The 24050-nt window shown below is 45.2% G+C and overlaps 1 protein-coding gene and 1 long non-coding RNA gene across 4 annotated transcripts in view; one reads left to right on the forward strand and one right to left on the reverse strand.

Annotated features, from left to right (window-relative positions):
* The window catches only part of DCX (doublecortin), a 109638-nt gene that overhangs the window by 67178 nt on the left and 18410 nt on the right, over positions 1-24050 (reverse strand). For all 3 annotated transcript variants that reach the window (XR_014543699.1, XM_083596076.1, XM_083596075.1), the window contains exon 3: positions 21242-21582. Coding sequence is in view for 2 of the 3 variants with exons in the window: in XM_083596076.1 (XP_083452202.1) it covers positions 21242-21582 (341 nt within the window). In the remaining variant the exon portion in view is untranslated. The remainder of the gene's footprint in view (positions 1-21241; positions 21583-24050) is intronic.
* Positions 11851-24028, forward strand: LOC310754368. Its single transcript, XR_014543765.1, has 3 exons — positions 11851-11889; positions 13902-14208; positions 23765-24028. It is a non-coding gene; the product is annotated as an uncharacterized lncRNA (long non-coding RNA).

Below are 24050 nucleotides of genomic sequence, written 5' to 3' on the forward strand. Positions count from 1 at the left end.
AAGCTTAGTGATAGAGCATCTGCTTTGCATGCAGAAGGCACCAGCTTCAATTCCTGGCATCACCAGGTGGGGCTGTCTGGAATTTTGAATCACTGCTGCTAGTCAGGGTGGACAGTGCTGAGCTAAATGGGCCAATGGCAACTTTCTATGTAAAGGCAACTTCATATGCAAAGTCATTGTGATAAGAGTGCAATAAATTGGCATGGTAGGTTGTGCGGATAGTACTTGGGTTGCTTTGGCAATGCAGAGAGTAGAATGGCAAGATGCAAATAAACTACAAGGACTGGAAGCTGCAGCACCATGCTTTGAAGAAAAATTAATTTGAAAAAAAATCATGGAATGGTGGAGAATTCCTAATACGTTCACTCCACTGTGGAAAGAAGACCAAGTAATTCAGAGCTTTGAAATCCAGTGAGACATTAATGGGAGGAGAATTGCAGAAGCATTGCTAGCAATGTAGATTTGCTGCTGATCAGTAGCTCCCCAGGATTGCTGTTACTATTTAAATTTGTACCATGAATGTTTGAAACCACGGATTGAGGCCAAACAACAAGGAAATAAATTATTTTTTAAATAAAAAGATGGGGGTCTTTCTCACCTTACAAAACAAATAAGCAAAGTGAAGGGAAGGCCATATTGACAAAAGTTTTCCCTTTGGACATCTTTCCCTATTAACAAATCCAGAAGGTTGGCTGCAGACCAGCCTGTCCTGCTTTTTTTTTCTGCACTGCAGCAGTTGCCGAAACAAAGAGTTTATGGGCAACTTGGTTATGGCAGCAGCAGCAGCAGCTCAGGCTCACAGCTGGAAAAGATGTTCGATTACCATTCCAACACAATTGCTGAACGTCTCCTTGCAGGCATCAAACAGCTGCTTTGGGAAGGAAACTGGTTCAGGACCATCACACTGCTCTTTAAATGGAGCATAAGAACATAGGAAGAGCCCTGCTGGATCAAGCCAAAGGCCCATCCAGTCCTGCATCCTGTTCTCACAGTGGCCAGCCAGATGCCACAATGGGAAGCCTACAAGCAGGACTTTAGTGCAACAGTGCTCTTGTCACTTATGATATCCAGCAACTGGTAGTCAAGGACATACTGCTTCCAACAATGGAAGCAGCACAAAGCCATCATAGCTAGTAGCCATGAATAGGTTAATCGCCCATGAATTTGTCTAATTCTTTTTTTAAAGTCATCCAAAATTGAGGCCATTACTACCACTTGTGGGAGCAAATTCCACAGTTTTAACTATGCACTGTTCTTCTTTTGTCTGTCCTAATTCTTCCAACTTCCAGCTTCATTTGAATCATCAATTCATATGCTGAGGAAGGCAATTATAGCGTTGAGATTTGAAACTATGCCCACAGCATATTTGGATGGGAGATATGCCAGGATACCTGCAAAATGTCCTTTGCATACCTGTTCCACGAAGAGGTGGGAAATATTGTTCATTATGTACTGCGTTGTTCCTTGTATTAATTCTCCAAGGAGTAGGTAGCTGCTACTTGCTGATGGATGGGAATAAATGTGCTACACCTACAGTTCACCTTAGCAGCCCAACAGCCCAAAATTTCATTGCACAACATAGGATCCCATGTGCTGGGGACCACCTATTCTAAGATAAATTTCTATACTGTTTGCATTGTGATGGCCAATGATTTCTAACAAATAAATTTGCCTGGTAGCCACTGATAAACTTCATAGTTACTAACTCCAGATGCCAGAATATATGTGTATAGCAGCACATAGGAGCATTTAATATACAGTTAAAGGTAAAGGTACCCCTGACCATTAGGTCCAGTTGTGGACAACTCTGGGGTTGCGCGCTCATCTCGCTCTATAGGCCAAGGGAGCCGGCGATTGTCCGCAGACAGCTTCTGGGTCATGTGGCCAGCATGACTAAGCCACTTCTGGCGAACCAGAGCAGCACACAGAAACGCCGTTTACCTTCCCGCCAGAGCGGTACCTATTTATCTGCACTTGATGTTCTTTTGAACTGCTAGGATCCCATGGTTCATCCCCTTCATGGCAACCATGTGAAGTAGGTTAGGCTGAGAGACAGAGACTGTCAGAGGTCACCCAGGGAGCTTCATGGCTGAGTGGGGATTTGAACCCTGATTTTCCAGGTGCCAATCTGACAATCTAACCACTACATCACATTGGCTCATCCATGCATTTACCTGGTCCCTTTAAAAGACATCTATGCTGGTGCAGCAGAATCTTTACAGCTTTAGATCATGGTTCCTCTCCTCTCATCCTTTCTTCCAACCTCAGCAATACTGGGTGGCAGCATTTTCATTGGGCAGCAGCAGAATCACTACATACTTTCACCAGAAAATAATGGAGTACCTAAGTGGATACAATGCGTTCTCTTTTTTATCCCACCAAAAGAAAAGGATAATGGCTGAAACAAATCAAACAATGCTCCTATTATCAGTATGAGGATAAAAATTCCCCGAAGCCCTGTGTCTAAATGAATTTGAAAGTGTAAGTACTTAAGCAGTGGAGATAAGCAGAAGACGCAATGGGGCGGGTCTATGGAGAATGTTTTTGAGGGTGTTTTCAGAGAGCCTTTGGGGCTCTGGCAATAATTTGATAAGGAGCCATGAACTGGCTCTCTAAACCAACTCCTGCAACAGACTCAGGAGAAGCCCTTTCGACTTATGTGAATGGAAGTGTAAAAATATGAAAACCACAATGGGGATATTTGGGTCAAACATACTGCAGAACTGCAAAGGCTAAAGCTAAAGAGAATTAAGTCGGAAGGATTGCATCGCTAGATGCTAATAACTAACAGATGCTTAGTATAGATTTGACTCTGTATTCTTTGCAGCTTATATCCTAGTCACTTCCGATTGGCCTGGCTTCCATAGCACAGGGCCTCATTGTGCCCAGTGCCAAGAGGGAAGAAGTGGCAAGCATGGTAAGAGATTGGCAGTATTGCTGGCTATGGTCCCACACAAGGTGTGACAGGTGGGTGGCCATGTCACCTTCCTTGAATGTCCCATCCCTCAGCCAGCACTGCATGCTTGTTGGAGGGGCGGAGCTTGCCTGGATTGGACTAGGGAAGAGAGTCCAATCCACTACAGAGCTATACAAAGAGGAAGGATTAGTGGCAGAGCCTCAGTCATTGACTTCCCTTCATGTCTGCCCACATTTGCCCACATTATTTGTTCTACTACTTAACCTCATGGCAAACCACCAAGGTCAGCTATGGAATGACTGAGCCAGACACCTTGGGAGCTTCAGCCATAGAGGAGGAATCCTGAGCCACCACAGAGCCCAATACTGGTAAAAAAATCTTTCTTTGGATCATAGGAAGCAGCTGCTAGAGAACTATGTTCTGCAGAGATCTCTGCCAGAGGTTACTGAGAAGAACTTCAATGGATTGTGCTTCCCACATCATTCATTTTTGAAAATGTTTCCCTGCTGACATCCTCTGATGCCAATGATTCAGCCCCAGAGATTCCCTCAGCTCCTGGCATCATTGTCTCTTCATCACTTCATTTCCAGAGAGAACCTGAGGACCGTGCTCTTGCCTCTATCCACCTGGCCCAGGACAGGGCCTGACAGGCTTCATAAGGACTGCTGCTGTTGAACATTGGGGACCACCCTGCTGGGGGCCATCCTCGTGCCTCTATCCACCTGGCCCAAGTGGTCCCTACTGCTGTTGCACAGCGGGGACCACCCTGCTGAGAGCCTGGGGGTCATCCTTGTGCCTCTATCCACCTGGCCCAGGGCAGGGCCTGACAGGCTTCATAAGGACTGCTGCTGTTGCACAGCAGGGACCACCCTGCTGAGAGCCTGGGGGGCCATAATCCTGCCTCTATCCACTTGGTCAGTTAGATATGTAAGGGCATTTGGTGGGATGTTCCTGGAGGAAAGGAGTGGGGGAAAGCAGGGGGAGGCACAATTACAGTGGTTCTAGGTAGGGGGAGGTCTTGCATGGGAGGAGGGGCAGGCTGGGTATGGGGCATACGGCCCAGACAGTTAGTGACTGTGCTGTGTGCCAGCTCCTACTCCAACCTGGGGCATTGTGGTTGTCATATCAGCCATCCCTCAGGTCTGTGACTGCTGCTGTTGAATGCCAGTTCGGTCCAGAATAAAATCTCCCTCATCCATGATCTGGTTTTGGATGAGGAGGCTGATCTGGAATGTTTCACTGAAACCTGGCCTGGGTGGGTGAACAGGGTGGAGCTGGTCTTACCCAGCTGTGCCCACCTGGGTACTCAGTGCAGCATCAGGCCAGACTTGAGGGTCGGGGAGGGAGAGTTGCTGTGGTTTATAGAGATTCTTTCTCTTATCTTCAGGTTCTCTGTACAGTTGGGGGGGGATTTAGAGTGTTTTCTGGCATTGGGCAATCAGGACAGATTAGGGATTTTGCTGGTTTACTGCCCACCCCGCTGCCCAGCAGTCTTCCTGCCTGAGCAGACGGAGCTGGTCTCAGAGGAGGTATTGGGGACTCCCAGACTGCTGGTTCTGGGAGACTTTAACATCCATGCCAAGACAGCGGGCTCTGGGGTAGCTCAGTACTTCATGGTTGTCAAGGCAACCATGGGGCTGTCCCAACATGTCACCAGCCCAATGCACATGGCAGGCCACAATCTGGATCTTGTTTTCTCGAGTAGGCAGGAAGCGGGTGATTTGAAGTTGGTGGACATCAACATTAGTCCCTTGTCATGGGCAGATCACTTCCTGTTGAGATTTAGGCTGTCAGACCTTTTTCCCTCTGCAGAGGCAGGGGACCTATTAGGAAGGTCCACTCTTGGAGGCTGATGGATCCAGTGGGATTCCAAATGGCTATGGGGGGGGGGGAGTTCAGCTGGTGCCCCTGTCGAAGCTCTAGCTGACCTCTGGAACACCCAAATAGATTCGGGTGTTGACACAATCGCCCAGGTGTCCTCTTCCACGTCGTGGAGCCCGTTTGGCCCACTTCAAAGTGCTGATTTTGACCTATAAAGCCTTAAATAGCTCAGGACTACAATACCTCAAGGACTGCCTCTTTCCACTGGCGTATGAAGGGGGCAGGGGAGTGTGCCGCACTGGGTACCATTTGGGGAAAGGGTGCCATCACAGCTGCTGCACCCCCAGCACATGCAACCCTGGGATGCGTGCCACACCCATGTGGGCAATGCGCCACGCCCCCAGGACGTGTACCATGCCCCCACGGGCGACGCGTCATGCCCCTGGGACGCGTGACAACCATATCCCTGTCTGTTCTCCGCTCCGGGGGCTGCAGCATGTTGCTCTGCCTCCCCGGACACTGCGATCATCATATGAGGCCCTTCTTTGTGTGCCTCCTATTTGAGAGGTCCGGAGGGCGGCAACACAAGAATGGGCCTTCTCTGCAGTGGCTCCCTGTCTGTGGAATGCTCTCCCCAAGGAAGTTTGCCTGGTGCCTTCACCTTTAGGCACCAGGCAAAAATATTCCTTTTTAACCAGGCCTTTGGTTGATTTGATTGACATCCTATGCCCTTTTAAAATGTGGCTCTTGGGGGGGGTATTGGGTTGTTGTTGTTATTTTGATTATATATTTTTGTGGCTTTATATTTTGATTTTGTCCTGTGAACTGTCCTGAGGCATAAGAATATGTCTGAAGGACTATTCCTCAGTGACAGAGCACCAGTGGGTCTGGGAGTGGCCGTATTCTGAAACCTTGGAGAACCACTGTCGGTCGGTGTTGACAATATTATGCTACATAAGGTTATGACCTGACTCAGTATAAGACAGCTTTCCATGTTTGTACTGTATGAACTCTTGTGGATATATAACAATTTAAAGTACCGTAGATTCCGGCATATTAGGCGACTGGGTGTATAAGATGACTGCCAATTTGGGGGGGGGGTCACCTTATACGCTTTGGCAGCTTCGCTGCGCAGCGGGCTCCGTGCCGGGAGGAAGCTGCCCAGCAAAGCTGGCTTAGCATCGCTGGGCAGCTTCCTCCCGGTGTGGAGTGGAGCCCGCCGCCCACTGCAGCCATACCCGGCGTATAAGATGACCCCCGACTTTTTAACCTCTTTTCTGGGGTTAAAAAGTCATCTTATATGCCGGAATCTACAGTAAGTAAGTAAGTAAGTACACTTATGAACATGCACCAGCAGTTGATCTCACATGTTTTTAATGGTCCAAACTCAAAATGAAAAGATGAAATGAAACTTGTCCACAGTGCAACTGTATGCTTTGGATATATTAAGATAACCTTGTGATGGGGTTTTAGAAAGTAAGCATACGTGTGTAAACATAATGACATCTCATCAGCCAAAAGGGGAAACAGTTCAATACTTAACATATTGAAAGCCAGTGCGGTATACTGGCTAGACCATTGGAATGGGACCAAGGAGCCCTGGGTTCAAATCCTAAAAAACCCCCCATCTGGCTGGCTTTTCCAAGTTTGTGTATGTCTCACAGCCTAGCCTACCTACTTCTCGGTTGCTATGAGGATAAAATTGGGGTGTGCGTGCGTGCATGCATGTCATCCTGTGCGGTGTGAAACATCTATTTAAAAAAACACTTAGAGGAGGAAGTTGAATATTAGTTTAAATTTAAATTGTAGTGCAAATATAGACAAAAAGAACCTACAGTGTCAAACCTTCCTGCTTTCTTCCCTTTTCTGGCTGATTGTTCTATGCATAATGAATGTTAATGTAAATATTACTTAACATCAGGATAAACTTTCCTCTCCTTTCTTCAGGAAAGTGACATGACTATATGCCAAAACATAAACATTTTATAGCCGGTTTGTTAATTTGTATGGCTATCAGGATGATCAAATAATTAAACTAGGTCTTGCAAGAGGATGTGATACCAAGGGTCATCCTAGTTTATTTCCCTTTCCATTGCCCAGAGTTGTTTTGATAATGGAACCTGCATTCAGCACCATGAACAGATCTTCTCGGATAAAAAGCGTTTCATAGAACCATAGAACTGCACAGTTCATAGGGGCCCTGAGAATCATCTAGTCGCAACCCCCTGTAATGCAGGAATATGCAACTGTCCCATACAGAGACTGAACCTGCAACCTTGGTGTTATCTGCACCGTGCTCTAACCAAATGAGCTGCTCCCTGACCGCTGAACATAAGGGTAAGGGCTCATTCACACTTTTGTTTGTTGTGTAATTACTAGGCACAGGTCTGAGACCTTTTTAATTTGTCTCACCACCTTCCCCAGGAAAACCTACTGTTTACTGCTGAATCAAAACAAACATTAATCTTCAGAAAAGACAGTAATGTCCCTATAAAAAGGTACTGCTAAATGCTATTTCTGAAAGGAAAGTAGTATCAAAATTCTCTAAGAGGGCAGCTGATTTTTGGTTCACATGCAAATCCTCTGCATCTTCTGAGTCTTCAAGACCCTTGTCTGATAGGGGTGGGATGGAGTCTTCAGCCATGGTTTCATGCATGGGAGAAAGCTAGGTTGAACTTCCATCTCTGCCATGCTAGTTCGCTATAGACAGAAAGGGGTGGGTGGGTGGGTGGGTGGGTGGGTGTATAGGTGTATATGCAAAGCATTTAGGCATGTAACTCTAGGAAAAACATGCATCCTTTGATTCTGCTGAATGTATCATTCAGGGCATGTTCAGTCATACTCAGCTGGTTTTTAAATTACAGTTTTCAGAATGTGGATGTGCCAGCCCCCACTCCGCAGGACTTTATGACATAGCAGTATAATTCCTAAGGAAAACCACAACTGTTTCTGAGAACTCTAGTTCATTTTTTAAAGGTCAAAACAAGCATTTGTAACAGTTTGGTGACCCACCTTTTCCCCTCTGTATGCACGCACGCACATGTGCGCACACACACAGATACACACAGAACTGCCAGCTGGCTCTGGTGAGCCCAGCTTATGTTTTGCTGATTCTTTTGTCTCTTTTACATGAGTTGAGTCAATGCACGGGAGTATTTGGATCCAAGAAAGGCACAGGTCACATGAACTTGGGAGAAAAAGAGAGAAAGGACCAACTTTGCTAATAGTCTGGACGTGCATGTTGGGGAGATGCAGTTCCAGGCTGAAAATGGAGTAACAATGGGGTGAGCAAGAAGCAGCCAAGAGGAACTGAAGCTCCAGTGAGAGGAGGGGGCTGGGAATCAAAAGAGCTCTGCGGTGAGAAATAAGCTACAACAAAAGGCCAGCTTGGGAAAAGACTTGGCAGCGGAATTAATAAGCCACATGCATCCAGCATTCCTTCCAAAGGACCAGCCAGCCACAGAGACTGGCAAAGCTACGTTGACGTGATGTACCAGTTCAGAGGAAAAGCCTCAGTCCTGTCTTTGTAGATGCAGCTTAGCACATGCAAAAAGGAACCACATATAATGTGCTTCCAGTTTAGGCTTTGGAGGGTACATGTTCTGATCAGCATCCATACCCCGTGTGGTCTATAAATACTATAGTGGTACTTCTGGTTGTGAACGGGATCCGTTCCGGAGGCCCGTTCGTAACATGAAAAGAGCGCAACCCGCAATGGCGCATCTGTGCACACGTGAATTGTGATTCGCTGTTTCTGCTCATGTGCATGACATCATTTTGCACGTCTGCGCATGCGCAAACGGCGAAATCCGGAAGTAACCCTTTCCGGTACTTCCGGGTCGCCGTGGGACGTAACCTGAAAGAACATAACATGAAGCGGACGTAACATGAGGTATGACTGTATTTGGAACTTGACACATATGACCCTAGAGTCTGAATACTCTGGTAGCTACTGGACTTGGCTGGGGCAAGATCCCTACCTGAAACCCAGGGGGTCACTGCCAGTCATTGCAGACAGTACTCAGCTAGATGGAACAGTGACCCCTCTCAGTATAGTGAAACTTCATGTGTTTGTGCTCCAAGGCAGGGGTGGGAAAGCTTCAGCTAGCCAGATGCAGAAAAACTACCGTATTTTTTGCACCATAACACTCACTTTTTTCCTCCTAGAAAGCAAGGGGAAATGTCTGTGCGTGTTATGGAGGGAATGCCTACGGGTGGCATGCCTACGGATTTTCCTCCTCTAAAAACTACGTGTGTGTTATGGTCGGGTGCGTGTTATAGAGCGAAAAATACGGTACTTGCTGCCCCCCTCCTAAGTGCCTTGTACTACATCAAACCAATGACCCATCTTTCTCAGTGTTATCTATGCTGATAGTGCTCCAAGGCTTCAGGCAGAGGATGTTCCTAACCTTTCCACCTTTTAACTGGAGATACTTGGGATCTGGTACCATGACCCCAGATAAAGTTTCCTTGGAGACAGAGTTCTTTGGCAACTGAAGCTTGGATGGATCCATGCTCTGTGGATCTGCTGGCAACAAAGCTCTAGTCCCCTGGGCCCTCAGGAGACACTTCAGCTGCCAGACTGACGGCTGGTCTACTGACTCTTCAGTGCCCCAAGGGAACCCTAAGCAGACATCCCCACAGCTGCCACAAAGAAGTCATTGTTTACAGACGAAGGAACTGGCGACTGCCCTCTGACTAATAATCATCTAGTACTGCTTTGAAACTCAGTCAGATGCTCCAGAATTTAGGCGAGACAACTTGGATGTCCAGCTTCAGTGGCAGGAACACTGCGCTTGTTCCTGAACCAACACCTTGAACTCTCTCCACCTTGAACTCCCTCTGACCTTTACCTTGCCTCATCTTGGCTACCACCCCTCCTTGTTGGTGACCTTCCCCTTGGGTCATGAATGCTATACATGCAAAATATATGCTCTATTACTGTGCTATGGCCTCTTCCATTAAAACCGGTTCTGAGTTTAAGCCCCTGCAAAAGCTAAGGTCTGAGCAAGCATACGGCATCTTGATTAGCACTGGTGCATCTGAGCTGTTGCACTGCCTGATAGGAAATCAAAAAGAGGCAGAAACCTCAGTGGGCTCTGTGGTCTTATCTGCTGTGTCAAATCCTATGCTAATTGAAGGATTTAATCTTCTTACTTCTAGCAGAGCCAGATACACAAATCCTTCTTCCCAATGCAAAGACGGGCAAGAATGCAATACCGCTGTGACTACTCTGTTTTTGTGTTGTGGGTGGCATTTGACAAGTAGGCCAAAACCCACAATTAAGAGATGTTTCTTCCTCTCCAGTAGCGGAGCAACACAACTTCATCTGCCCCACTTGCAATAAAACATATTGGTCTCTACAGCCACAGCAGGTGCTGTAAGTCTCCAACCGTTTGACTTCATCCCCAAAGGCACACTCTTCTATTGTCTCCAGAGACAGACATATGTCAACCTGTGTTCCAAATTGATGTCTGGAGGGGAGGGATTTCCAAAAGGCAGTGCTTTGTCCTGGATCCTAGGAAAGTCAACCGAAAAGTCACTTTTTTTCAGCTCAACAATTTTGGGTGTTTCCTTTAAAAAAAGCTCAGCAACTTTCGGGGTGTCCTGTTTTTTACTTTTTGAAATATGGCAACCCTACTGTTAAGGAGACAAAAGCCCAGCAGATCCAGCTGTAGTCTGTATCTAGCCAATGAACTCATTTCCGAGAAATTCAGTCAAGGTGTGTGAGCATTATAATAATAGCTGGAACAGGGTTAGCTGAGTGAAAGAGGATTAGAATGAAGATCATCCTAGTTCCAAATGGCCCACCCACTCATGTGCTCATGTTCAGGTACCATCTGTTTATCTATCTCCATTTACAATTTCATTCAACTCTGAAAATCAGCATTTGATGATCAGGGTTCCACCTTCCCCTGCTCCCTGCCCATAGAAGATAAGACTTTTCACTCTCTGTAGTCATCACACTTACAGACACACAGCCTTTGAATCCCATTGATTCAGTGGGTCTACTTTGAATAGGGCTAACATTGATTACAATGATGCCATCTAAGGAATCTGGATCTGATCTTCTAGCAGCGCACAGAGTCAGAATGTGTCTCTGGAATGGATCTCAACTTTGCATGCTGGCGAACTCTGTTTCAATTAAAGCAGTCATCTCCTCCACCTTCCCAAGAACCTGCCTGGGAATGGCCTTCTATACCAGGTGCAAGGAACATTCGGCCCTCCGGATGTTGCTGAACTACAACTCCCATCAGCCCCAGGCAATGGGAGTGATGCAAGTTCCAGTTCAGCAACATCTGGAGGGCCAAAGGTTCTTAAATTACAAAGGGAACACCCTTGGATTACTGAGGTCAGCCAACTGGCTCCCTGAAGTGGCAGAAAAGCATTTTTCCCTATTAACAAAGAAAAGGAAGTTAAGTTCATAGCCCCCTTGCAGAAATATAGGAAGTTGCCTTTTATAGAGTCAGACCACTGACCCATACAGCGCAATAACTGTTCACTGACCAGCAGAAGCTGTCCAGGATCTCAGGCAGGGGGCATTCCCAGTCCAAACTAGAGATTCTGTGCATCAAACCAAGTACTCTGCCACTGAGCTACAGGCTACAGCTCTTTCTCCTTCAAAGGTAATCTTACCCCACCTGTTATTTGATTTTGCCTGTCTACAATGAGTAATCCAATCTTTTGAGTGTATTTACACACACACACACGCACGCACACGCACGCACACATGTGCACACACCCTAAATGCCAAAAAAATACTCTGGCCTGACATTAATTTTTAACCCCACTGGTCTGGCTCTAGTCAAAGACAAGCCTACCCATGTGCAATCTCTTTTCACCAAAGAAGTGTTTTTAAAGAAGAATAAAGCAATGAGAATAAGTGCAGCCCTTTAATCTCCATTAGATGTTTTATGCTGATTCGGCGCCCTGTGATTTAGCGACAGTGAGAGGCAAATAGAAATTATGCACAGCTGTCTGAAAATGGCAGGACTGACCTGCCCAGCCGGAGCGCTTTGTGCTGCAGAGGCTGTCACCTAGCAACTGGTCCTTGCAGCTGCCAGACTACACAATGGGAGGTTGGGGGAATGGGAATACACACACCAGTCAAAGCCATGAGTTATGGGAAGGAAGCACGTGAAGAAGGGAAGGTGGGAGACATTGAATCAAGACGGTTTTTGTCCTATGGCCTAAATATTGCCCTTGGATAGCCTCTCGTGCTGAGAGTGGGCCTTCAAAACACCTGTGGCTTTGCAGGATGAGACTCTGGGTTTTTATTATTATTTATTTATTAGCTCAAGCACAAACACGGCTGTCAAAGGAGGCTAACCCATAAAGGCAAATGGAGCACTGTCTCACTAAACACAGCCTGCCCTTAGCAAGCTCCCACCTGCTTATCTTCTTACAGTGGTACCTCGGGTTAAGTACTTAATTCGTTCTGGAGGTCCGTTCTTAACCTGAAACTGTTCTTAACCTGAAGCACCACTTTAGCTAATGGGGCCTCCCACTGCCGCCACACCACCACCGCCCAATTTCTATTCTCATCCTGAAGCAAAGTTCTTAACCCGAGGTACTATTTCTGGGTTAGCGGAGTCTGTAACCTGAAGCGTATGTAACCCGAGATACCACTGTATTTACAAGCAGTCCAGTGATGGTCCAGGACAGGGGCAGAGGAACTAAAATTGGTTGGTGCTGGGTGTTATTTTGCTCTGGCTTTGCCTGTCATGGGCTTTGTCTCCACCGACTGTTGGCCTCCTTGCCTTCCCCCTTATCATTCCCAATGGGCAATAGGTTGAGTTTTGTCACCATCCTTTTCCTTACTGAGTTCTACAAAGGCAGCACTGAGACCAAGACCCTGAGGAACACATTATGGTTGGAATTCTTCATGAGAGCTGTGCAATATTTTCTCCAGTCAGTTGTACTGTCTTGGTACTCATGTTTGCCTATAGATTATATATATATTTGCAGTTGTTTACGGCAGTGGTGGCAGCAAAGTGGGCACTGTCAGCTCTTGGCCAACACCCATCAGATCAGGAATGATGAAAGTTGTATTCCAATAAAGATCTGGCTGCACTGACTGCACGAATACAGTTTCTAAAACGGGCATATTGGACCTCATGGCGCTTATAGTCTATATTGTGCCCATCTCTTCTTTGGACTGTGACACTAATTAGCATGCAGTGAGGATGATTTGCCAATTGAATACTTAACATTAGTAATTAAGAGGTGTCCAAATCCTTGCTATTATGCACAGCTGAGAGTTTCCTTTGCTGCTTAAAAAAATATGCAGAGAACATGCAATCATTGGTGATTATGGGTGATTTGATGGCAAGTCCCTAATCACACCGAAAAACAAGGATTAAAGATCTAGGCTAGCAACATCAGCAAAACTCCATTTCAAATTTTGAACAACAAATGATGCCAAAAAGTTAAAAATAAAAATTCCCTACACAGGCAATGAAGCAGTTTGTTGACTGGCATGTTTGGCTATAAAAGTCTCATTGCTTTCATTTCATCCTGACATATGCTTGTCCAGATGTAAACCTCAGTGACTGCAGTTGTCTAAAATAATAGAAAATCCATAGTATCGCAGAAAGTAATAACACCATATTAAAATTCAGTGAAAACAGTGCCTTAAACTTTCAGCAACAATTAAGAGATGTAGGCTAGGATGCTTTTAATCCACTGTGAAGCCCACTTGAGCATGCAAAAGTCATATTCATCATAGCTAATATTCTAATTCTAGCCTTTGATACTTCATTTACATGTAATCCTGCAGTCTGCCAGCAGTTGATAAGGTTTCTGATATGGCTGCATTAGGAAGGCGAGAGGGAGTGTTTCAGTCCCATTACAGCTGAGTTGTCCAGAAATGAACTCTTCAGGAAAGCTTTTCAGGTTTAAGAAGTTCACAAATCTTTCAGTATATACTCAAGTAATTTTTAATCTGGGTCAGCATCAGCACCTGGTGTCCCAGGGCAGTTGCCGTCACCCAGCATCCTGGTATGGCCCAGGGCTGCTGCCTGACATGGCCCCTTTTAAGTCTACTGCAATTTAAATTTCCCATAATGGGAAAGTGGGACATTGTCTCAGGGCACCATGTGAAATTAAAATGGCAGCTAAGCCATCTCGTAATACACAGCGGACTGTTGCTCTCTTTCTCTAGGTAAGCCCTCCAGGGCCCATTGATGAAGAAAGAGACCCACCAGAGGACACTTTGCTCAGGGCCCCCTCAGGCCTGGAAACCTCAAGCTTGGAGAAAGTGGACAGAGAGAGGTCCCCCGCCCCCATCTCTCATAATATTAGAATCTGATGGGGTTACCCACTGAAACTGAATTCTAGAAGAATCAGAACAGATAAGGAGGCACTTCTTCACGCAGCACATAGTTAAACCCTGGAATTAGCTCCTACAAGAGTTAGTGATGGCTACACATTTGGGTGGCTTTAAAGAGGGTTGGAGAAATTCATGGAAGGTAAGTAGGATAATAGTTACTAGCCAAGATGATAGACGTTTTAAAAACTGGTTGCTTCAATACCATTTATGGTGAAAAGCAGTCTGTAAATATTGGAAGTAAATAAATAATTGACCCCACCCTTATTTACTGTTCCAACCAGGTTTTTTGTTTGGTTGATTGGCTTCTCATTTTTTGCGCATGTCTTGGTTTTTTTGACAAACACCCAACAAAGCAACCTAGAGCATGCAGTAAATCAAAATATAACAAGATCAGATCTGTAGAAGCTTCCATAAGTTCTTAGACCAAGATCAAGAAAGCCTAATGCAAAAAAGTTTGGCAGAAAAGTAAAAGAATGTGCATCCCAGAAATTCACCAAGTGCATAAGAATCCTCTTCGTGGAGCCATGAGATGTTGGAGGAGAGTACGAATACATTTATTTCTATTCACATAGCTTAGAAATAGGGAACATAGAATTACACCAAGCATTCCAGCCAGCTTTTTTTTTTTAAAGATGTATATTTCACCATCCAAGCAAATACTTTTATATACGTAAATTAGTCAAAAAGGAGAAGGGATGGAAAGACTGTGCCATTTGCCCTTCCACCAGACATTGTATCTGAGGTCAAGTACCCATACCAGGCTCTTGAGCCTTCAAGCCCATCAGCACATGGTAGGGACTGATGTCTGTAGATTGCCAAGAGAAGAACAAGCTTTTTCAGGCCCTGCCAGTGGACCAGATATCAGCTAAGTGGCAGAGAACAGATGGCGAGGGATGGGGATAGAAACGAAGGACCTCACCGTCCTGTTCTCCCCTGCTGCCCTGCAGGCAGACTGGCTGCATAATTATTCCTGTGGAGTCAATACCACTTATTATTTCCATTGTTCTTCATGGAGCAGAGCTGCAAAAGCTGTGACCTTCTGCACTGTTCCAGCTGCTGTATATTTGCACTCCGTGTGTGTGTGTGTGTGTGTGTGTGTGTGTGTGTGTGTGTGTGTTCGTGTGTGTATTCCTCTGTGTATGTAATATAAACTGTCCCTCCTCAAACTGGTTTTAAATTATCTTCCATTTTGCAAAGTAGGATATAATAGAAAAGTCATCATTCATTGAAAAAGATCTGCTCCCTGGTGGTGCCATTTTAAATCTCTCTACACCATTTTACAATCGATATTATCCCTGATGTCAGTGGCTTGAGCTGAAAAACAACAGACTCCTAATATATTAGATACCAAACCTGGCCAATCCAACCTTCATCCTAGGGATCCTTATGATCCTCTGGCCAAGCCCACATTTCTCTCTGGATTTGGGGACCTTGCCTACTTTCAGGGATGCAACATTTGGTCCCCTCATCAGTATGAGCTAGTAGGAATGGCCATCATCCCTGACCATTGGTTATGCCAGTGGATGCTTATGGGAGTTGTCATCCAACAACATCTTGAGGGGACCAGGTTAGCTGCCCCTGAACTACTGAATACCCACATGTCAATGTGTAGCCAATGTTATGGGTCTGAAGCAATCATGTTAGGCGTTGTTTCTTGAAGAATGGCACCACCATAGCTCTGGAAACAATGGTTTCATTTGTATTTGTACCTTATGTGGAAACGGCTGTTCACTAACTTTTCTTCTTCTTCCACTGCTTGAACTATCTCACTTCACGCGTCATCTAAGCAAAGGTGGCAAATTCACAGAGCTCTGCAGAATCTAGCAGTGACCTAGCCTTGGTACACATTTGCATCTGCTTCTCCAGCAGGTATCTGGAGTTCACCTATCACCTGCCACATTACATCCTTGTAGAGGCAAAGACTGCTAGAGGGAAACATTCTAACAGGGCTAGGAATTCTCTGGTGTGTAAAACCACAAATGTCCTGACACATGAATATGTATATAACTTCATTGGAAAAGACAGGTAACATTTAGAAGCAGCAGCAGCACTTAGCTAAAGACTTAGGAAAATAAAAGCTATGGAATAACAAGCCAATGTTCCTCCTCCCCATTTGTTTTTGGTAGGTGCATATGATAACCTTCCCCCAAATATGGATCTTATATGTGCAGAATGAGCAAATAACCTGTCCATTAAGAGAAAATTATGCATGTTTCACAGATGAAAAGAGCCTGCTAAACCAGGCTGATGGCCTATCTAGTCCAGCATTCTGTTCTCACAGTGACCACCTAGATGTCTATGGGAAACCCTCAAGTAGGACTCAAGCACAAGAGCATCTTCCTCTCCTGTGGTGTCAAACAGCCGGTATTCAGAAGTGTTACTGCCTCTGACCGTGTCCTTGGGGAATGTGTATATATCGGCTGAATTTTGTTCAATCTCTGGTTATTATGCTTAATCTCCAGCAGGCCCTGCACAACATGCAGATCCTGACTGCATGTTGTACATTCTCAAGCCATTACTTATAACCCAATGGAACCATTCAATTGATGAGCAAGTCAAGAACTTGAGATGTTCCGGCTGTCAGAGGTTAGGAAAAAGAATGCAACTTTAGGGAGATTTCTGGAAGCCAATCATAATAATAATAATAATAATAATAATAATAATAATAATAATAATTTATTTATTTATACCCGGCCCATCTGGCTCGGTTTCCCCAGCCACTCTGGGTGGCTTCCAACAAAATATAAAAAATACCATAAAACATCAAACATTAAAGACTTCCCTAAGCAGGGCTGCCTTCAGATGGCTTCTAAAAGTCAGATAGTTGTTTATTTCCTTGACATCTGACAGGAAGGCATTCCACAGGGTGGGCACCACTACCGAGAAGGCCCTCTGCCTGGTTCCCTGTTACTTCACTTCCTGCAGTGAGGGAACCACCAGAAGGCCCTTGGAGCTGGATCTCAGTGTCCGGGCTGAACGAAGGGGTTGGAGACGCTCCTTCAGGTCTCCAATGATGCCAGTAAACCAGTTGGTCATGTGAAACTCTTTTGATGCCCTTTAAAAAAAATTCCACATCAGGCCTGCTCACTAATGTGAGCAATCACATTGGCTCTGTGAGCTTTATGTCACTTTAGTCCCTAGTTGACTCCCCTTGCCCTCCGTTGCACACAAGTCGGAACAAAGCTGTAAAAATATTTGTACTCCAAAGTCTGTGAGGGAAGGCAACAATGTCAGTTTGGCTGAGCAGAAGTTTTGTGGGCAGGGGAAGTTTTGTCAGAAGGAGAAGTTTTGTGGAACAGATGTGGACAGGGAAGAGGACCTAGGAGGTAGGGAAGTCAAAGGGCAGGGAGTCCAGAGGGTCCTAGATCAGCTCACCTAGAAGCCCTTTTCCTCATTTTGAAAACTACCCTAAAGAAAGGCGCAGTTTATTTGAATGGATGTATATAGATAGCTAGATAGAGAGTTTGGCATTCGCATTATGGAGAAGGGCCACAGTTCAGCACTAGAGATTCCACTTTGAAAGCAGAAAACTCCAGGTTCAAACCCTGGCATCTCCAGGTAGGGCTGAAAAAGATTCCAGCAGTACTGGAGTACTGCTGTCAGTCAGCGTAGACAATACTGATCTAGATGGACCAATGGTATGAGTCAATACAAGGCAGCTTCCTATGCTCAGTTTGAAAATTTTATTTCTGGACTTCATTCAGACTGCTGGACATGTGCATTCTCAGTCCCTTGTGTGTGTTCAGTCTAAGGGCTAATCCACACATCAGCTTGTTGCCCTCTGCTTTCCAAGGAAAAATCTGCTCTTTAGTGATAGATTGGAATAAATGGCAACCCGGGTGAAACCGGATTGAACACTAAAGAGCAGTTATCCCCAGGGAAAAGCAGTGGGACCAGAGGAAGTGTGGATTAGCCCTCAGTTACCAATGAAGTACAGTGCAAAAGGAATTGCATCCACATTCCTTTTTGTAACCTAATTTATCTGCACACACTAGCAGGGTGGGGCTGAGGAGTGTGTGTGTGTGTGAGAGAGAGAGATAACCAATGAACAGCAGGACACTTTAAACCTTCAGGAAACTGTCCATGTGCCAATTCCAGGCATACTTTTGGAAAATCTCAGTAATAAACCCAAAGGAAAGAGGAGCACGACATTTTCAGCAGACTCCTCCACAGTAATAATGGGATGCAATATGCCGGGGAATCTGTTCACCCCAAATGATCTCTACCCATTCCTCCAACTCACTTTGTTTCTAGACAGACAGCAACCCATTTTGCTTTAAAACGTTCTGACTAGTGTGAAGCTTGAGAACTGTTGAGACTGTGCCCTAAAGCCAAAATAATACTCTGGTACAATCTGCCTGCATTGTTTATTTCAAAGTGTGTGGTGGTGGCAGCAACAGCAGCAGCAGCGGAGGGAGAATACTTTGGAGAATATTCACAGTTCAGTGGTGCTCAGGACAGTGGTGTTGGTGCATCTGTTTTCCTCCAATGGTTGGCTGCATTCTCCCGCCTGATACTAATACCAGTGACAATTTAGTAACATAACCACTGGCATGAAAAATCTGGCTTCTATAGGAACAGATGGTGACCACTTTGGCAGGTTAATTTTAGGCTTCAGTAGATGTTCATTTAGTCAGCATGGCTTTAGTATCAGAGAAGGAATATGGAAAAACATGGGTAAGGGAAACGGGAAGAGGATATTGCAACAGATTATAAAATTGTAGAGTGTGAAGGGGCTAAGGCTGCAATCCTGTGCCTGCTGACTAGGGAATAATTCTGATGAAACACAGCGAGAGTTACTTCTGAGGAAATATGCTTAGGATTGCACTCTGCAGCTTTCAAATATTTGAAGGATGTTCAGCTAAGGATTCCCAGTTTTTCATTAACTATATTTAAATGTAGTTAGCATATTGAACCATGGGCATAGCCAGGCTTTGTGATTGGGGGTGGCTTTATGTTGGGGGTGCAGAATCTCAGTTAGTTAAATATTTTTATTGATTTACTTGTTTTAGGGGGGGCAGCTGCCCCTACCCCACCCCCCTTAGCTGCCCATATATTGAATATACTGGGTTGAGGGGTATATCTACATACTAGATTCACTCATTCCCCCCCCCCCAGGCACAAATAAGGAGCTTTCAAAAGGAGGTTAATGTGATTTTCCTGCCAGCTTTCTCCAACATGGTACCCTTTGGGTGGAGAACAGTTTTCTTTCAGCATCAGCCAGCATGGCTAATGGTCAAGCATAAGGTGGGGAAGGCTGAATATGTATGTGGGAGAAAGGAAGGAAGGAGTTTTATACTGATTCAGACCACTGTTCACTTATGTCGGTATTATGCTGTCTCACAACCAGTGGCGGAGCTTCAAGCTCTGGTGGGGGGGGGGGGCGGAGAGCAGGCGGAGGTGTGGCTGGCACACATCCTGGGGGCATGGCACGCTGCTCGCAGGGGCATGGTGCGCATCCCAGGGTGTGGTGCGCTGCACGCAGGGGCATAGCACGCATCCTGGGAGTGTGGCACGCTGCCCAAAGGGGCATGGCACGCGTCCTGGGGGTGTGGCGCCCAGCATGGGGGGACAGCTGTGATGGCACCCCACCGGGATTGTGCCGCCGGGGGTGGCACGCTCCCCCCACACCCCTGTTCCTCCACCAGTGCTCACAACAGTGATTTCAGACAGGGATGGATCCCATACCTAACTGGTGATTGAAGCTGGGACCTGATTTGCTCGCACAGGATGCAATGATGACTACCAACGTGGATGACTTTAAGGAGAATTAGATAAATTTGGAGTGGAGAAGGCCTCTGAAAACCAGCTGATTGGAATCACAAGCTGGAAGAACGCTGTTGCACTTAGGTCCTGCTTGCAGGTTTCCTATGGGCATCTGCTTGGCTGCTGTGAGAATAGGATGCTGGACTAGATAATCCTTTGGCTTGATCCCGCAGAGCTCTCCTTATGTTCTTATGCCAAGCAGGTGCTCTACCAGTGAGCTAGGACCCTTCCCTAGAACGACCTGTGATGCAGTTGTGAAGGAAGCTAACTTATGCCACTCAGACTGTGTACACGTGGCATTTTATTCTAGAACAAATTGGAGACTCAGTACTTGCTTTTTCGATGTAGTCTATACACAATCTAGATATATTGCATTATTTTATTTACTTATTTGCTGAATTGTGCCTGAAAAGCAGTTCAAGAAACTGGTTTCATTAAAAAAAAAAAACTTCTTGCAAATTGATTCTGCATTATGCTGCACTGTAATTTGAAAACAGATGTAGGCTGTCCTGGCAAAGTGTGTGTGTGCACAAGGAGTATATCCAATGACACTGGGTGGCTGTACACCAATACTACAAACCCCACTTCCTTCTTCATTCACCTGGGAGGTGTGCAGGGTGCAAAAGGCAAGGGACAGGTTTTCAAACAAGTGACAAATAGCCACACCCACCCTTGAAGATGGCAGGACCTAGAATCAATCTAGAGTGAAAGCAGCATGTTAAGGAAAAACATGAATTATTTTGGACTGATATTAATGTATACACAGCTTCAGTGTAGACACAAGCATCATATGACCAAGTCAGCTTACCTGCACACCTATCATGTGAGTAGGGCTTGCTTATGATCAGGTGGCAGGAGTGGATGTGGGATAGAAAATGAGACCCTCCAAACAGGACACTGTCTCAATTTAGGAAGGAGTTCCAATCCTGGCTTCTAAACAGACTGAAGACTCCAGATAGCATGTGGGAGAGGAGAAGACACCAGTGTTGTAACAAGTCTCCCATTCTGAGGCTCGCTGGTTAAGAATTTGATGGTGTTTTTAAGTACCGTATTTTTTGCTCTATAAGACTCACTTTTTCCCTCCTAAAAAGTAAGGGGAAATGTGTGTGCGTCTTATGGGGCGAATGCAGGCTGCGCAGCTATCACAGAAGCCAGAACAGCAAGAGGGATTGCTGCTTTCACTGAGTAGCAATCCCACTTGCTGTTCTGGCTTCTAAGATTCAGAATATTTTTTTTCTTGTTTTCCTCCTCCAAAAACTAGGTGCGTCTTGTGGTCTGGTGTGTCTTATAGAGCAAAAAATATTTGGACCAAACGCCACACAATTCTACTTGTGTATTTCCTTCCACTCTTTGTACTGTTGTGAAACTTTGGAGGTCTTGGGGGCATTTGAACAAAATGATCTTACCTGCTTTCCATCCAGCGTGTACAGCTTTTTGACAACTCCTGTTTCCAGCTTTATGGCTTCTGTGATATCAGTGAGAACTTGCTCAAAGGAATGTGCCGTCTTCTTATTCAGCAGCACACGGACAGCCTTCCTGGGTTTCACCCCACTCCGAATGATGGTCACCAGCTTGGGGCGCACGAAATCCTTGTTCTCCCTGGCCTGACCACTGTTGCTACTGGCCAGGGACTGAGGCGCTTTCATGTTGGCGGAGGTTTTCACGTTGACAGACCAGTTGGGGTTGACATTCTTCGTATACTCCACTTTCTTAAAAAAGTTGTCAGATGAACATACGTAACTTTCCCCTTTTGAGAACGGAAAAGAGGGAAGGGATTAGAAAACAACAGTGACAATATAGCAATGGGGTATTTCAAATAAAAGTAGAGCCAGAGGAAGAGAAGTTCCTCCTGCAATCACATTTCTTAAACACAGATGGATTTCTAAAACAGTGGGAAGTGCCCACTGGGCATTATCAATTTATCAACCTTCCTGATACAGCAACAGTTATTCCAGGAGAGGGCCCAGCATTTACGTAATTTTAAAGGGTGTAGTAGCAGGAGCAGTGGTGGGCAAAATTCACCTCCCCTTCAGTAGTACCAGAAATACCTCCGTCTTTCCTCTCTCTCTCTCTCTCTCTCTCTCTCTCTCTCTCTCTCACACACACACACACACACACACACACACACACTCACTCACTCACACACATTCTATTCCAGAGGTGGGGAATGTTTGGCCCATGGACAAAATGTGGCTGACCAGCCCACCCACCCACCCTTGCAATTGCTGCTGTGATGGCCCACACCAGAATTCAGATTCCTCTGTTGAGGCACCGAAAGAGGGGCAATTTTTGCAACCCACCCCCCACCAGCGCCCTTGGCAGGGGCCAGCTTTGCCAAACCCCAGGTACAACAACAAAGAATGTCATTGTCACTGCTCCCCAACAACCCTTTCTGCACATGGGTGCTTCTGTGCCCTCATGATTCCGCCATGAAAACTGCAGGAAAGATTTGCACTCTGGCATACCACTCCAGATTTGGTTACTTTACTTCTGTGATTTTCCAGGTAAAGAAGGCTGCAAACACATCCCACCCACCACCCACCCACCCCCTTGGAATCAAATAGCATGGAAATGAGCTTTGAGTATGCTCTGTGTTCCATTAGTTTTCCGGAAGTGGCTCTTAGGTGATGTGAAAGCTCAAAAATAATGTGGAAATGAACAGAGAAGCATCAGGGAAATGGAATAAACTGCCAAGTGAATGCAGCCCAGGTGTGGAGCAGCAGGTAAGAGCAGGGCTCTGATACACCATCCATTCCCTCCCCCTCATTCTACCTTTTCACTTTATTTCCTTTCCCCTCTCTTCACCCCTCTTTGTCCCCTCCCTAGTCTCCCCATTTGGACTTAGTAGACAGTTTCCAATGGGACATACGTAAAAATATATAAAACTAATAGTTGTGCAGTGGATGCAGTGTGTGTGTGTGTGTGTAAGTATATTAAGAAGATTAAAACTTTCCTTCCCAACTGCAACCCCCACCATAGCTGTCAACGTTTCCCTTTTTTTAAGGGAAATTCCCTTATTCCGAATAGGATTTTCCCTTTAAAAAAGGGGAAAGTTGACAGCTATGACCCCCACGCTCACCCAAAATTGCTTCCAGATTATAATTAGGTTTAACAAACAACTTTCATTGACACCAATTTAAACTTAATGCACACTTGACCATTTTAAGCACAATATAACACTGATTAAGCAGCCATTAAACACTGAAACAGCAGCGTGAGAAAGGTTTTAAAAATGCAGCAACCAAAAAAAAAAAAGTTAACTACAGCAATTAAAAGCAGTTCCAAAAGGGAGCAACCATTTATGCCCAAAAAAACCTTCCCCCAAAGAACGAGTTTAGAATGCTATTAGAGTTAAGGTGATATGAGACATGCAGTCTCATACACAATGAGACAAACAGTCAAGAACAGGGGAGGAACATTGTTTGATTGTCTGAGGTGGTTGTGATGTCACAGAACATTCATAAACATCTGAAGTGCTAAGGAAAAGGCTTTTATTTAAACACACATATTTACAGAATCATAGAATTATAGAGCTGGAAGGACCCCGAGGGTCATATAATCCAATCCCCTGCAATGCAAGAATCTCAATTAGATCATATATGACAGATGGCCAGCCAACCTCTGCTTAAAAGCCTCCAAGGAAGGAGAGTCCACCACCTCTTGAGGGGGCCTGCTCCAGACTCATTTTCCTAATTGCTGAGTGCATTTAATGTACCTATAAAGAGGAACGGTATTTCAATAAAAAAGGAGCTGTTATCCATATTTTAGTAAGAAACTACTTTCAAAACATTCCTCAAAGGATTACAACCAACAGAATAGTTGCCAAGAGGATACTATCCCAGATCAAAAATGAGACACTTGTTATCATGTACAATAAGAAATTCTTATATACATAAAGGGAGAGAATCTGTCTGATTTGCTTCTTGCAGGAACAGCTATTCTGATGAAAACTGGAGCCATAGAAAGATGTCTCTGCTGCACTGTTGAATCTACTGAAAGAGATATGACCTTGAGGCAACAGCAATCAAACAACCTGTCAACTAATACTACGGCTGTCAGTGATATAATTACTTCTCTACATTGCAACATATCTAACAAACCAACACCTTATGCTCACTCATCACATGGGAAAAATTAGACCATGCCCAAATTCAACAGACAAGCTAGAATAAAAATCAATAAGTTAAAATTAATTTCAGCCTGTCAATTTAAGAG

Source organism: Podarcis filfolensis, assembly GCF_964270895.1.
Source record: "Podarcis filfolensis genome assembly, chromosome: Z".
In the NCBI taxonomy this organism is placed as follows: Eukaryota; Metazoa; Chordata; class Lepidosauria; order Squamata; family Lacertidae; genus Podarcis; species Podarcis filfolensis.